Source organism: Littorina saxatilis, linkage group LG8 (genome assembly GCF_037325665.1).
Source record: "Littorina saxatilis isolate snail1 linkage group LG8, US_GU_Lsax_2.0, whole genome shotgun sequence".
In the NCBI taxonomy this organism is placed as follows: Eukaryota; Metazoa; Mollusca; class Gastropoda; order Littorinimorpha; family Littorinidae; genus Littorina; species Littorina saxatilis.
This window is the reverse complement of record NC_090252.1, coordinates 53,079,472-53,096,140: the sequence shown is the minus strand read 5'-3', so window position 1 is coordinate 53,096,140 and position 16,669 is coordinate 53,079,472. Positions and strand designations below refer to the sequence as shown.

The 16,669-nt window shown below is 44.1% G+C and overlaps 1 protein-coding gene across 1 annotated transcript in view; it reads right to left on the bottom strand.

Moving 5' to 3' along the window:
* The window catches only part of LOC138974732 (uncharacterized), a 74,394-nt gene extending 65,507 nt beyond the window's left edge, over window positions 1-8,887 (bottom strand). The window contains exons 1-2 of the mRNA XM_070347457.1: window positions 7,217-8,887; window positions 6,842-7,084 (exon numbers count right to left, since the gene is read on the bottom strand). Of these exons, the coding sequence (XP_070203558.1) occupies window positions 6,842-7,084; window positions 7,217-8,887 (1,914 nt within the window). The remainder of the gene's footprint in view (window positions 1-6,841; window positions 7,085-7,216) is intronic.
* Between the last annotated feature and the right edge of the window lie 7,782 nt (window positions 8,888-16,669).

The window sequence follows — 16,669 nt, the reverse complement described above, 5'->3', positions numbered from 1 at the left end:
AGCATTAACAAATCATAGAGAAACAAGCAAACAATTCGCAGAACAAACGTATATTAATGTGTGTGCATGCGTGAACGCGTGCATTCGTTTGCTTGACTAACTGACAATGTCAATCACGCTTTTAGAAGAGAACCGCTGATTTCAACGTGGTATGGCTTTTACGCGGTCTTATGAGCCTTCTGTAAGACGGGCAGCGTTCGCCTGTAACAAAACAGACCATCCAATAAACACCAGCGAAGATTTCATTGACGCGGCGGTCAAGTGTTTTGAGTGGAGTGGGCGGAGCGTTGGGTTTATCACATGACCATTTGGGCCAATGGATGAATGTATTTAGTATGTGCGCTACTTTACTGGCGGACCACGAAGCTCGAAGAAGGTGTCAACTTGATTTCTTCATGCAATAAATCGTTGGCAGAAAAAAATGTTGCCCTTGGTGGAACGGGAGCCGCTCAGAAGAGGCGTGATAGAACTTGTGCGCGGTTCATGCATACACAACAATCATTTTTCTTTCAAGGTTTTATTTAACACTATGTGTTCGTAAAAACCGTTGCTCAACAACAAAAATAAATTAATTAATATTTTTCATCCTATACATGCTGCTACAGAAGCACACAGGGAGAGGTAGACGCGGCGAGTCGTGTCGTCTGTGAGGTAACGATCGTGTCAAATCATAGTATCTGTTAACGACGCGCCGAACCAAGGTCAGGGGGTGGAGACAGGGGTAAAGAAGAAAAAATATGTGTATTCAGATTCATTCTTCTTTCAGTTGATCAGCTTACTTGACTTCTATTTCCCGAAAGTTTTTTTTGTTTTGTGCGCAAAATTATCGATTGTTGTCGTTGTGGTATAGTTGGTTGTCGATATTTTTTCTTCTCAACATCACTGGCTTGATTTGTTTAATGATATATGTAGCAGGCAGCACACGTCTGTTTCAGAAATCGTTTGAACGTCTGAATTCTGTTATGATACAACAATATAGATGATATACAACTTTTACATGAGAGAAGAAAGTCAAACATTATCTACCTAGAACATGTTGTCTTGTTAAGTTAGCATGCGTATTTTGTGTTCTATGCTATTCCTACTCATGCAGATGTCGAGTGCATTTGAGGTAGAAAAATAACAACAACCGGCAGTTTTGTCGCGACATTTCTCGCAATAATGTTTTGGTAAAGTTTACTTCCTCGTCCGGATTTTCATATGTAATTTTCCATGATGTTCGACCTGCAGCCGACTGCGAATTACTCTTAAATGTTTTGAAAGTTGCAACGCAAGTAAGCGTTTCTATCTTTCCATGAACTTTTGTTGTTGTAGTATATCATTATGACATATCTGGGCCCCGGCCGAGATTCGAACCCGCGACCCTAGGATCACAAGTCCACAACCTGAGCTACCCGGGCTCCCTTGAAGCCAATCGGTGTGTTTGAATCTTTAGTCCGATCGTGCAATCAAACCTGTCCAATGAAAGCTTGTCCACCACTTTGTCTATAACGACCACACGAAATATATATATATATATATATTTTTTAACATATTGTAAAGTTTTGACTAAATGTTTTAACTTAGATGGGGAATCGTGACTAGGGTTGTGGTGTAGGGCCTACGTAGTACGTGTCTGTGGGTCTGTGGGTCTGTGTGTATGTATGTGTAGAGCCATTCAGAGAAAACTACTGGACTACTGGAGGATACGTTTCTTTGATGACGTAATATCTGGCATTTTGTACAAGTTTTGGTGGCACTGTCACACCCTCATATTTGGATTCATTTGATTAAAATTCTGTAAAAGTAACTTTCGACAAAATCCGGACAACAGGATTGCATTTCAGGATTAAAGCTTGCAAATTATTTTTTGAGTTTGGCCATTAAAAGTCAGAAAATTGTATTTAAAAATAAAATGTGATGAATCGATCCAAAAAGATGTAATCTTATTCTTGATCATTTTCTGATTCCATAAACAAATCTATGTGTATCGATTGAACACTGGATTTCCCTTCTTTGAGCTATGTGACGTCAGAGGCCGACAAAACGTCTGTTTAGGCGGCCAGCCGAGACTACAAAATAGTGCATGTTTGTGTGCGTTCAATCATAAAAACTACAAGAAATTCTACCCAGATACATACATTTTATTTGTATTTTTTTACCAAAATATGACAATTTACACATATCTCGACAGTCGTTCACCTCGACCGCTAGCGCGGTCTCGGAGGAACACTGACTGTTTCGATCTGTGTAAAATGTCCTATTTTGGTCAAAAATACATACAACGTTTAATGTCCTGTTTGGATTAAAACAAGCTCGAAAAAAATGTGACCCTCCACCACGAAATGAGTCGCATGTCACCTCGCGCGGTTCTGCGCTAGGCTTGATATAAGTCCGGAGAGTGTATGGTAACAGTGTGAGGGTCACCTTAGTCACAGGCGTATAACTCAAACAGTTTCCGCTCTTTTCTAAAACGGTTTTCACCACTGGATAGAGCATAACAAACTCTTTAGGAAAATGTAAAAATATGAAAATCATGCAAAGGTGACATGCGACTCATTCTGTGGTGGAGGGTCACAAATATACAATAGAAAAAGCACAATTTCATAAGAAGCGCTTTACACTACTGCGCTATACTGGCTTTCTGTGGCGTGAACGCGATAGCGGTCGCCGTCAGGTATGAAATCGACACAGGTATTGAGTTTTGTCTTCGTATTGTCTTTCATAATGTGAGTTCGAAGGGTTGACTGAATGTATTAATTTCGTCTACGCGACATGTTTTAAGATATTGCTTACTTGTCAACTGCGATCACATGTCTAAACGGACTGCGGCTGCCAGTTTCGGCCCAAACTAACGTTCACAACCTGTCTTTCACAACCTTTAAAATCATGTTTGTTTTAAAAAAAAAATTTTTAATTACATTGTACTATCTCTACATCACCAATACATAACATTCATACACTACCATCTCGCTATACCGACTGCTAAACGTATCAGACGGACGGGACGGCTCTCAGTTAGCCGAATGCAATCACGTTGTCTTCTGCGCTTGAGTGCACCCCATACACACCTCTTGACATACTCTTGACATACTCTTGAAAGCGATAAGACACCACCCGAGTAGCCAACGGCGGCTTTCTTTAATTGCGATAACAACTCGGGTAGACAGTTTCAAACTGTCGTTAAAGACAGGTCCAACTACACTTACTTTTAAGATGTTACATTATGGAGGTCAAAATGGCCAATTTTCTGTAGTTTTTTTTGGAACAATCTATCCTGTTATTGTATTAAAAAAAGAAGCTTTAATTTTTCGGCACTATATTTGATTATGATGGACTCAGTGGAACTCATTCTGATAAGCATCGCTCCACGGCTATTGCCAGTTGTCTCTCTGACCGGACGCTACAGTCCTACGCGAATCTATATAAAAAAAAAGAATACAGAGTTATCTCCCATATGTTTTTCGCGAGCACTGATCTAAATTTGAGATCAGTGTTCGCGAGACGAAAATGATTGCAGATTGGCCGACTTCGACAGTGATCTCCGTTCTGTTCTTCACAGTTATGATAAAGACATCGTTCTAAGGTCAAAACAAGTCGAAATTTTGGGACTGCTGCCGGAAGGAGACCGTAATATATGGTTTCATCTCTGTCAACTGGTTACAGAAAAAATCGTCTGCTCCAGTGAGCGCCGAAACCAAACGGTTGATTATCACGTGACACTTTTGTCATATTTAGAATTGTTTGCACAGTAAATACAGCCGCGAAAAATAGCTCGCTTGAAACTGTCTTACATTTCAATTCCTTCGTAATTTTAAAATGACAAAACACCATGAAAAATCATTATCGACGATCGCGAATCTGCTTATATCAATAATACATTACAAAAAACTCTAAATATGCACACACACACACACAAATCGGTTTCCTTGCCAGACAAGGAATCTCAAGGCATCCTGTCAGGGAGAGAATGACCTGAACTCCTTTTGACCTGAGTTCAAGATGAGTGGAACTGTCCTAACATTCTCAGAGAATTATTTTCAAAGTTTATGTTTGTTTTAAACATTAATATGTGAAAACAGAATTAAGGTAGGTGATCAGCGATGCTGTCAAAACTACTCACATTACGTCATATATGGCTGGTTTTTAGTGTTGATATTTTTGTTTCGAGCGACAGATTGACTGATTTGTTTCATATCGCTTAACCGGTATTTATTGTGGTTTTTTTTAAACATTTTTTATTAGGTGTTTTTTGTGTTTGTTGTTGTTGTTGTTGTTGTAAGCACGCTGCTGGATTACACACACACACACATACACACACGGCTGAGTCTGCAGGTGACCCGTCTGCAGTTTTACTAGATATTGCTCGTCGTCGGCGTGTGCTCTTTCAGTAGATATTTTTGTCTTTCTTTGCATCCACATTGTGACACAGTGAAGCCGTCCACGCTGGGTGGTGGGGGTGGTTTGGACTCGATAGATAAAATATTACGATTTTTAGCATAAAGAAAACAAATCCGAATTTTTGAGCGATGGGACAATAAAATAATGAAAAGAATTAAATAAATCTAATTGATCCCTTGACTTTGGGGTAGCGCAACTCTGTTGCTACTAGCTTTCTTCTGGGAGAATGCGACCCGAATTTCCCAGCGACGGGAAAATACATTAATGACAAAAACATCTTATAGATCCCTTGACTTCGGGGTATCGCGACTTTGTTGCTGCTAGCTTTTCTCTGCGAGGAAGCGCCCGAATTTCCCAGCGATGGGACAATAAAGTAATGAGAGAAAAAAAATCTAATATATCCCTTGACTTTGGGGTAGTGCGACTCGGTTGCTGATAGCTTTTCACTGGGAGGAAGCGACCCGAATTTCCCAGCGAATAGACAATAAAGTAATGAAAAACAACAATCTAATATATCCCTTGACTTTGAGGTAGCGTGTCTCTGTTGCTGCTAGCTTTCCACAGGGAGGAAACGCCCCGAATTTCCCAGTGATTGGACAATGAAGTAAAGAAGAAACAAGTCGCGTAAGGCGAATATACAATATTTAGTCAAGTAGCTGTCGAACTCACAGAATGAAACTGAACGCAATGCCATTTTTCAGCAAGACCGTATACTCGTAGCATCGTCAGTCCACCGCTCATGGCAAAGGCAGTGAAATTGACAAGAAGAGCGGGGTAGTAGTTGCGCTAAGAAGGATAGCACGCTTTTCTGTACATCTCTTTGTTTTAACTTTCTGAGCGTGTTTTTAATCCAAACATATCATATCTATATGTTTTTGGAATCAGGAACCGACAAGGAATAAGATGAAAGTGTTTTTAAATTGATTTGGACAATTTAATTTTGATAATAATTTTTATATATTTAATTTTCAGAGCTTGTTTTTAATCCGAATATAACATATTTATATGTTTTTGGAATCAGCAAATGATGGAGAATAAGATAAACGTAAATTTGGATCGTTTTATAAATTTTTATTTTTTTTTACAATTTTCCGATTTTTAATGACCAAAGTCATTAATTAATTTTTAAGCCACCAAGCTGAAATGCAATACCGAACCCCGGGCTTCGTCGAAGATTACCTGACCAAAATTTGAACCAATTTGGTTGAAAAATGAGGGCGTGACAGTGCCGCCTCAACTTTCACGAAAAGCCGGATATGACGTCATCAAAGACATTTATCAAAAAAATGAAAAAAACGTTCGGGGATTTCATACCCAGGAACTCTCATGTCAAATTTCATAAAGATCGGTCCAGTAGTTTAGTCTGAATCGCTCTACACACACACACACACACACACACACACACACACACACACACACACACACACACACACACACACACACACACACACACACACACACACACACACACATTAAAACACATAGAGAATCATGAGATTTGTTTGTTTGTTTATTCATCCTTTAGAATGTTTCTTTCGCCACTGAGCCAACTATAATACTCGTCATAAAAAGTAGGCAGATGCGTTTGAGGGCAACTCTTTATGATGAGGCCGTTTATTAAAAAAACAAATACAGGTTGACCCAAAAACAATGCAACCCACAAAAAAGTTAATAACTTCTACATGTGTGGACATAAACTTCAGCCTATGCATGAACCTTCTACAAAGTGACAATTTTGAAGATCAAATTAAATGACAATAACACTTCTGTGTTTTTCAAGAATTTATTCAGTCTCGTACGAATGACAACTGACTGCAACAAAGAAAACAACGAAACCATGATAAGCACGTGTTCTTTTAAAAATGAAACTAGATAACAACTTATCGAGTTGTTATTGCAATAGTACGAAATATAAGTGTTTAAAATGTAAACAAACTAAATTTCTGGCAGTCAAAATAAAGTATTATTACCTCTTTAGCGCTTATATTGTCGGAGCGACCGTTACATGGTCGAGACAGTATGGCCGATAGGTCAAGGGAGGCTATTCCTGCCTCACGCGTCTATATACCGAAACGCGGCAATACGGCGCGTTGCATCATAAAATATCAATATTCTATATCCCCCCCCAAGTCTTTTGGTGCTACGAGATAAAAATACCGAGTGATTTGTTGCGGACATCAATGACTCGGGATGAAATAAAAGACTGAAATAATGATATAATGATCGAGAAACAAAGTCCACAGTGAAGCATCACTGATCCGGAATGGCAGGGAAAGTTCAACGTTCGCATCACATGTTGGTTGGGGAGTTTTTGGTCGCTAGAACATAGTCCGAGAGGTAAGCAGGTGGCATCGATTTGCGGCTTGATCTTCTCAGTTCAACAACCGACTCTGTGGGTGCTTTAGTAGGGGGAGTATGTTCGGTCAAAGGGTGGATGGACCGTCTGGCATGTGGAGCGGACTTGGCCGGCGTTGCATGCGGAGTTGGGCGTGGCGTTGTCGGCACAGATGGGGGAGGTTCCGGATGCGTAGGTCGAGGAGGAGGGGTCTGTGTCCGTGGCACGGGTGGAGCCGGTATCCCTGATGATGGCGTGTCTGGTGTCCCTTGGTCCTTGGGAGGTATTGCGGGTAATTGTTCCTCGTGTGCTGAAGGGCTCCAGGTTGGTGTGTCTGTAACAGCAGGGATGAACTTGCGGAGGAATTTCCTGTTGCGGAGTGTGACTCGGCGGGATCCGTCAAGTCGGATGACATACTGATCGAACTGTTTGACCTCGATGACTGTTCTAGTTTTGTCCCATTTGAGGGGGTACGGACCAGTCTTGATTTTGGACCCGCACCTTGTCACCGACGACCAGAGGGGGAAGTGCTCTTGTGTTTTGCTTCAGGCGTTCCGCGCATTTCATGTGGCGATGACGTAGGGCTTCCTCACGGCTAGAGAGAGTGTCTTGCCAAGTCAGGTGTGGTGTGTATTTGCCAGGGTGGATGGGAATGAAGTCCCGGATGGCGTGACCGAAGACACTTTGGGCGGGAGAGAGGCGAGTATCCCTGTCAGGTGTGTTACGGTATTGAAGGATCGCCTGTTGGAAGCTGTCTGTGTTGAGTGATCCATCAACATCGGAGTTGTCCATGAGGAGACGTTTTATGGTCTTCACGCCAACCTCGGCCCTGCAGTTGCTGTGGGGGAAGGCCACGGATGATAGCCTGTGGTGGACGCCCCAGTTCTTCAGGAACTGTCGAGTATCATTGGCTGTGAATTCGGGTCCTCCATCTGATGCCATTTCCTCCGGAATCCCGTACGTCACGAAAGTCCGTCTGAGGCATGTGATCAGGCCTTTGCTTCCACTTTCCGCTCTCTCTACTATAGGCCAATTAGAGTACCTGTCGACGACAACGAGGTTGTAATATCCCTTGAAGTGAAAATAGTCTGCGCATAATAGCTGGAAGGGGTAGGCTGGGTTCGTGAGAGGTGTAGGAGGGGCATTCGGGTTGGACGGGGCGTTCCCGTTGCAGTGTGAGCATGAGGAGCGCATGTACCGTATGTCGTTGATTATGCCTGGCCAGAAGATAGATGTTTCAGCTCTGGAGGTCATGGAAGTGGTCCCTTGATGAGCTGCATGGAGTGTCGAGAGGACTTCCTTGCGAAGAGATGGTGGGATGACCACCCTGTCCTTGTACATGATGATGCCGTTATCTGTGCTGAGGTCATCTTTGAAACGGAAGTATTCTTTCAGGCCGTCCGGCATGTCCATACGGGATGGTGGGAGTCCTGCTTCGATGAGTTCTGTGAGGTCATGGAGCTCACTTGTGGTGGCAACTCTGACCCTGCCCATCGTCACGGCCTGTAGGTGGGGTGTGGATAAGGAGTGAGTGGACAAGTGGCCTGCGTCTGTGTCATGGAGGGAAGCAAGATCATCAGAGAGTGGGAGGTGATCGGGCTTACCGGTTGGGTTACGTGAGAGGGTGTCTGCCGCTTTGTGTTTGATCCCCGGTATGTGAACCATTTTGAACCGAAATGAGAGGGTTTTCTCCTTGAGGTTGCGAAGTCTTGGATTTTGTATCTCGTGAAGATGACGGTCTCCGAAGATCTTCAACAGTGGCTTGTGGTCGACAGCGATCTGGAGGTTGGAGCACCCAAGGACGAAGTATCTGGCCTTTGTGAGTGCTTCAGCTACAGCGAGGGCTTCACCTTCTATCGGCGCATATCGTGATTCCGCAGAGTGGGTGAACCTACTACCTACGAGGGAGACCTTCCAGCCTGTGGCGCAGCAGAAGGGTTCAGTGTTGGAGCAGGAGCAGTGTTTCTGGAGGAGCCAGAACCCGATTCCTGACTTAGACCAGTCTGTCGCAATGCATGTGGGGCGGGATTTGTCAAATATCTGGACGCCTCTCTCAATTTCATTGATGATGTATTCCTTTGACTTGATGAAGAGTTGGTTCAGTTCTTCAGTCCACTCAAAGTGTGTCTTGGGTTTGAGAAGATCTCTGAATGGCTGCATCAGTTCCGCCATGGAGAAGGTGTAGGCGACTTGGTTGAGGAGACCAAACCAGGAACGTACATCTGTGATAGAGGTGGGTGTAGGGAAGTCCCGTATAGCCTCTGTGAGGTGTCTGGCTGGTCAGACGTTGTTGGGTCCAATCTCGAAACCAGCAAATTCGATGGTGTCCCTTCCGAATTTGAACTTGCTTGGATTGAGCGTGATGCCATGGCGGCCGCATACATCTAACCAGTTGGCTACTTGGTGAAAGTTTTCTTCCAGAGTGTCTGCCCACAGCAGTGCGTCGTCGATGCACTTGGTTTTGTTGGAGATATCAGTCACGATGGCGTCGTATCTGCGAGTATAGCCATCACGTGATGCAATGTACCCCTGGGGTGTTGTTTTGTAGCGGTAGCGGCCCCATGGGGTGATGAATGTGGTCAGGTGGCGGTCCTCCTCGTGTATCGGTACGCTATGGTAGCCATTCCAAGCGTCTAGGACGGTCTTTTTTGTTCCATGGGGGACAGAGCGAGCCTGAAGGAAAGGGGATGGCGTGTGGTGCGTTTCCCTGACAGCATGTGCGTTTAGGGCTTGAAAGTCGACTGTACGCGGAGGTTTGCCATCCTTCTTAGGGCACACTACCATGCGGTGGCACCAGGTCACTGGTTCTTCTATTGGTTCCTCCTCGAGTACTCCCAGCCTGACGTCCTGATCGAGCGCCGCCTTCACTTCTTCTTGCCAGTGAAGGGGAACTGGGATGGGGGAGTGGTGGGCGACTGGTTCAGCATCGGGGTTGATCATGAGGTGTAGGGGTGGCCCTTCCATCAGCGGTAGTGGCTGGTGCTCACAAGTGTTGAAGGTAGATGACTTGTAGTAGTCAAGGAGAAACTTCTCGAGTTTTTCCCGGTTCTCGGCAGAAGCTGGGAATGGGAGAGTGGGGAGTGGTGGCGGTGGTAGGCGAAGTGGGCAGTCACACGTTGTATGGGGGGCTGCGGCGCAGACGTCATTGTGGCCCACCGTAGGGAAGTCCTGAGATATGATTCCAAGGTCAGTGCAAGCTTCCCGGTTGAGATAGAGAGTGTCTTGGAGGGTGTCCGTGACGTAGGTAAGTTGTCTTGACTGTAGGAGTTTTCCTTCTGTGGTTGGTGCAGCAATCAGCAGTGGAAGGGCACCGATGATGGGTATTGGCCTGTTGTCTGCAGCGTGCATGTTTGTAGCAGCTTGAAGGAGGTCTTCTGGCTTTAGGTTCAGTTGACGGATGATCTGCACGCCAGCCAAGCAGCTCTGGCAGCCGGTGTCAGCGATGGCTGTGCGGGAGACCTTACGGGTATTGGCAGGGTGCTCGTGGCCTTAGTCGCTGAAATCTGCCACAGACACCTGTACATCTACGTGTGGTTGGGCACGGGATCGTCTTTCAGACCATCTGCCTGTAGTCTTGTCGAAGGTGTGGTGCTTTAATGCTGCAGCTGTGGTGTCGTGGGGCGTGTCTGTGGTGCTGCAGAGAGTAACTGTAGTGTTCGTGGTGTCTGCCGATACACTCTTGATCTCTGTCTTGGATGCTGATTTGCAAACGCTCTCGTAATGGTGTTCCCGATCACAGAGGGTACATTTGTGGCCGTAGGCTTTGCAGGTGGTTCTTCTTTCTTTGGCTGGAGCTCTAGTGCCGTGCCCTGCTAATCCGCAATAAAAACAGAGTTCCTCTTGTGGCTTTGACTGTAGTTTATGAACGCGGCTGTCCCTTTGGTCTCTCCTGTATCGACTGCGTGACGCTGCTGTGGAAACTACGTCAGTTGTGTGAGAGTCAAGCAGGCGAGAAGCTGAGCGTTTTCTCGATTCCTTGGCTTCGATGAATGTGACGACATCTTCTAGGGACATGTCTTGGTTTTTGTCTCCAAGGAGGTCAAGTTGGATGTCTGAGTCGGCGACACCTCTGGTCAGTACGTCACGAATGATGGTGTCAGTATGGTTGACATCGGCTGCGCATGTCGGGCACGTGGTGGTTAACTTGCAGATGTTTGCTTGGCCGCGGACGCGTGCGCAAAATGCCCGGATTGACTCCTCTCTATCCTGGCGCATACCATGGAGTGAGACCCGAGCCACCATTGTGTTCTCCTGCCGGACGGCAAGTTGTTTCAGATCGCCTTCAGTACTTCATCTTCTGTCTTATTGGTAAGGGATCCTCCTGCCGCCCGTGTTATATCTTTTCTGAGTCGATCATCGCAACATTCAAGTAACTGGATTACTTTGTCTGGCCCTGCGATTTTTGTGGCTTTGACATAATCCTCCCACCTGGAAATGAAGTATGACCAGTCCTCAGTAGTCCCACCTTGTGATATAGACGGCCGGCGAACTCTCTCCACCTTGGCAGCTGTGCCCGCTGCCTGTGGTTGTTGAGCTGGTTGCGCATGTGTCATGGCGTGAGCGTTTAGTAGTGCTGCTACCACGGCCGCATCGTGGTCAGGAGTGGTGTAGTCGCACTGAGGGAAAGGGCACCCGACAGCAGGCATCTCGAACGCTCTAAAGACTCGAGTCAGTTGTCATAAATGACAATAACACTTCTGTGTTTTTCAAGAATTTATTCAGTCTCGTACGAATGACAACTGACTGCAACAAAGAAAACAACGAAACCAAGATAAGCACGTGCTCTTTTAAAAATGAAACTAGATAACAACTTATCGAGTTGTGATTGCAATAGTACGAAATATAAGTGTTTAAAATGTAAACAAACTAGATTTCTGGCAGTCAAAATAAAGTATTATTACCTCTTTAGCGCTTATATTGTCGGAGCGACCGTTACATGGTCGAGACAGTATGGCCGATAGGTCAAGGGAGGCTATTCCTGCCTCACGCGTCTATATACCGAAACGCGGCAATACGGCGCGTTGCATCATAAAATATCAATATTCTATACAAATAGGGTGACTTTTGTGCAATTTAAAATTAAGTTTTAAATTTCGGGGATCGACTCAACGGTACGAGTTTTAAAATTGAGCGGTAGTGCCCGATCTAAGCGCTCAAGATAGTAACCTTCGGGGCAATTCGAATCACGAAAGAATACCTTAATCAACATTCAGACCTTGGAATCCCTGTTTTGCACTTGGAGTATTCTCAAACAAACTTGGTGTATTTTTTTTTAAATGAGCGTACTCCACATTAATTTAAACATGCTTCACACGCGTCTGTCGCACTGTCAATTAAGGTTACTATTTTGTAATCATGAATCAAAGTACTGGATCTGCTTTGGGTTGCGCTTGTAAAGGAAAGTAGTCTAGAAATATTACTCGTCTTATTTGTTTTTCCACTAAATAGTATTATAGACACCCCCCGCGGGTTAGGGGGAGTCCCATATTGGTTGGGACGAGAAAGAATTTTCCCGATGCTCCCCAGCATGTCGTAAGAGAGGACTAACAGATTCTGTTTCTCCTTTTACCCTTGTTAAGTGTTTCTTGTATAGAATATAGTCAATTTTTGTAAAGATTTTAGTCAAGCAGTATGTAAGAAATGTTAAGTCCTTTGTACTGGAAACTTTCATTCTCCCAGTAAGGTAAGATATTGTACTACGTTGCAAGCCCCTGGAGCAAATTTTTGATTTAATAGTGCTTTTGTGAATAAGAAACAAGTGACAAGTGGCTCTATCCCATCTTCCCCCTTTCCCCGTCGCGATATAACCCTTCGTGGTTGAAAACGACGTTAAACACCAAATAAGGAAAGAAAGAAAGAAAGCTGTCCGAAGGAATTGAGTTCTTATCGGACAATGCCAGCGCTTAGTTCAAAACGATAGGACATCTGACCGCCATGCGGCTATGTGAATCGGACATCTGAGCCTTAAATCGGTCTATGTCCGATGTCCGACTCCTAACGACATCCCTGCATTCCCCAAACCTATTCAGAAAACAGATTGGGTTTATATGACATAGTGTCTATACAGTGGAACCTACAACACCGACACCCCGCAAAATCAAATTCGCAAAATCAATGTTCCCGCGTTAAAATTGCCAAAACATCTTCTGCACGTCAATAGAAAAACCAATCAAATCTGCATCCAAATCAGTCAGTTTTGTTCACATATCTGGTCTAACACTGACATTAAGGCATGTTGATTGGTGTAGGTGTCATTACTCTGAGAAGCTGTAAAAGGTGGTTTTTGAGGACGTTTTAGTGGGTAATGAGACAAAAACCGGTACGTTTTCGTAACTCCTCAACGCATTGCCTTCAACGTTGCGGTGATTTGTGCTAACATATGTGGAACAGTTCATACGGATTTTAAAGTCATTTGAGACATTAGGTCTGCTGTTAATTGACATGCCAGAAAGAGTTCTTAAATTGATGGTAGGTCTTTGCTGACTCATTGAAAAACAATTAATTTGTTGTTATCTTCAAGAACAATAACAGATGCGCCACACAATTAAATTTCATGTACATATTTTATCAGACATTGGCGTTATGAGGATTTCAACGCGAAAATTAATCTTTAAGAATTTGACTCATTCAGAGCGTTGAGCGCAAATGTCGGCCTACGCCTAGCAAAGCTCACGGCTGACACGCTTAACTGATCATGGCTCTTGAAAGAGCATTTTCCAAGAATGTGTGTGTGCGTACAAGTGCGCTGTGAACAGTCATAGTTGAAAATGTATGAAATTAAAGGTAAATTGAAGCTTTCATTTTTCTTAATGCATGCTAAAAAAAATTTGTACAATTTCAGTTTATTGGACAGGGTACATTTTTATTTTTAAAATTCGTTCTGGCATGTCGCAAAAAAGCAGAACTAATATCTCACATGACTTGAGATTTCGTGTGTAGGCCCCTACTTAATGACATGTGTTAGCCCAAATCACTGACAAGTTTTAAGACAATGCGTTGAGGAGTTCTGAAATGTACCATTTTTGGTCTCATTACCCGCTAAAACGACTTAAAAAACTGCCTTCTGAGAGGATTAACAACTACACCGCTCAGCATGCCATAGCGTTCATGTTAGACAAGATATGTGACCCTCCACCACGAAATGAGTCGCATGTCACCTCGCGCGGTTCTGCGCTAGGCTTGATATATAAGTCCGGAGAGTGTATGGTAACAGTGTGAGGATCACCTTAGTCACAGGCTTATAACTCGAGCATTTTTCGCTCTTTTCTAAAACGGTGTTCACCACTGGATGGAGCATAAAAAAACTCTTTTGGAAAATGTAAAAATATGACAATCATGCAAAGGTGACATGCGACTCAATCCGTGGTGGAGGGTCACATATATGTGAACAAAACTGACTGTTTTGGATAAAGATTTGATTGTTCTGTCTAATGGCATGCAAAACATGTTTTGGTTTAGTTGTTCTGATTTGTGTTGTTGATTTTAACACGGGAAGCTTGATTTTGTGAATTCGATTGGAGGGGGGGGGGGGGGGGGGGGGGGGGGGGGGGTGTCTGTGTTGTAGGTTCCTCTGCATAGACACTACGTCATGAAAACCCAATTTCGTTTCTGAATAAAGTAGGGAAATTAATGGCCTTTTCAGTCATATACTTGGTTTTTCAATCAACAGCCTCATCAGTAAGATCTGCCCTCAAACGCATCTGCCTACTTTTTATGACGGGTAGTGTAGAAACCTCTGGAAGCATTCTCAGCCGAATCAGATGGAAAAGCACAGAATGGTGATAGTACTCTGAATTTGATCATCGTCCCCAGCGAACCCAGGAACCAAGCAGCCTTCCCCTAATGTAGCGGTCCTTCCTGAAAAATAAAGAAAACATATAACTGAGCACGTTCAGTATTCACGGGGATGGGTTTTGGTTAGCGAGGGGAGGGTGTGTGTTGGGGGGAGAAGGTGTGTACGTGTTGAGCAGTGTGGGGGGGGGGGGGAGGAAGCACTTGCTCTTCACATGACCATTGGGATCGGGGATGGTGTGTGTGATATTGTAATCTAAACTATTAAAAAATCTGTGCGTGTATGAACTTTGTGCTCGGCAGAAATGTTCCTCGATTTTAGTCAAAAACAAGTGTGCCCTCAACCCACACACTTTCGCTCTTCAGCATCAATGCTATACAGTTTAAGTATCATTGGGAAATGTGTCTCGATTTCAGTCCAAAACAGAACTTTCAGGATCCAAAGCACTCGCCTGTCAGCCTTTTTGTTAAAATACATTCAACCTACCACATTTTCCAGTGATGAATATTCTGGGGATGTGTGTTTATCCCATTGATTTTGGCCATTTCAGATCTGGCCAGAGTTGTACATGGGATAGGAACATAACTTCACCCAGACACATACAATATTGACATCCTGACAGTCAGTGACTGCTTTCTGTGCATAGTTGAATTTTGTTTATGAACAAATTTCTCAACAGTCACTAGCAGAAGTAAAGAAGTAAAAATTGTGTTAATCTGAGAGTAGTTTCCACAACAAAATCTAACTCTGAGCAGGAAGAAGCCAGGGTGTTGAATGTAGAAGTATCCGAGTGAACAGATTCATTCTTATTCCATGTAAAAGCCTAGCAAGATCTAGGATGGTGAGCCAAGGGAAGAATAACTGTATGTGCCTTTAAAATAATTCCAGTAAATTACAGTGAAACCCGGCTATATTGAAGTGGCACGGGACCCGGGAAGACCTTCAATATAGCCGGAACTTCAATATAGGCAATTCTCGGTTATATTGAATTTCCCTCCTTGTTCCTTCAGAAATTCAATATAACCGAACTTTTTTTCACTATACGTTCTTATTTCCGTGTCCACACATTGCGTTTGATGTGAGATATATTCCTATTAATCTGGCACCTGTTGGCTGTTGTTCTTCGAGCCTTCTTGCTTTTTTCTGCACACACACACACGGACACACACACACTCACACACACGTACGCCCCCTCTCCTTACACACACAAACACACAGAACCATTCACACGGTATCAGACCGACGCCAAATGAAGCTTTTGTCACACAAAAATAAACAGACAAACGAACAAACGAACAAGCAATTAAAGTCCCTAAGATGTGCAGGTTCGATACGCAGTGCTAAAAAAGGAGGGGGGGGGGGAGAGGAGGATGTACACAAGTCACAAGCGCTGTTTACATCAATCATACGACACAGTGATCAACACCGGGGGTAACTTGTGTACCTGCTCTTCTTCCACCCCTCACCCTTCTGCACACATCACAATACACAACAGATCAATCATACGACACAGTGATGAGCAGCAGGGGTAGCTTGTTTACATATGACCTCCTCATCTTACTCCCTCCCCCTCCCCCAAACTGCACACATCACACAACACAACACACTAATCATACGACACAGTATTGAACAGCGGGGGTAACTTGTGTGGCCTGCTTTTCTTCCAATCCCCCCCCCCCCCCCTTCACTCTGCACACATCACAATACACAACAGATCAATCATACGACACAGTGATGAGCAGCTGGGGTAGCTTGTTTAACCTCCTCTTCATCCACTCACCCCCCCCCCCCTCCCACCCTCCTCACATCAAACATACGACACATCAATCATACGAGTCATACGACACAGTAATTAATGAGCAGCAGGGGTAGCTTGTTAACCTCCTTTTCTTACTCCCTCCCCCTCCCCCAAACTCGCAGTGCTGAAATGGAAAGGGGGAGTGGGGGGGGGGGGGGGGCAAGAGAGGAGGATGTAATTAAGTTTCCTGCGCTGTTCACATCAATCATACGATTTATTACGAGACAACAACCATGCAACACAAAAACCACCCTTGGCATCACAAATGACATTCTATCCCAATCACTATCCTACCACTGATCCTCCAGTTGTGGTCTCACACATAACCTTTTTTCAACTGGGCGATCGCAGTTAGGATACCAAT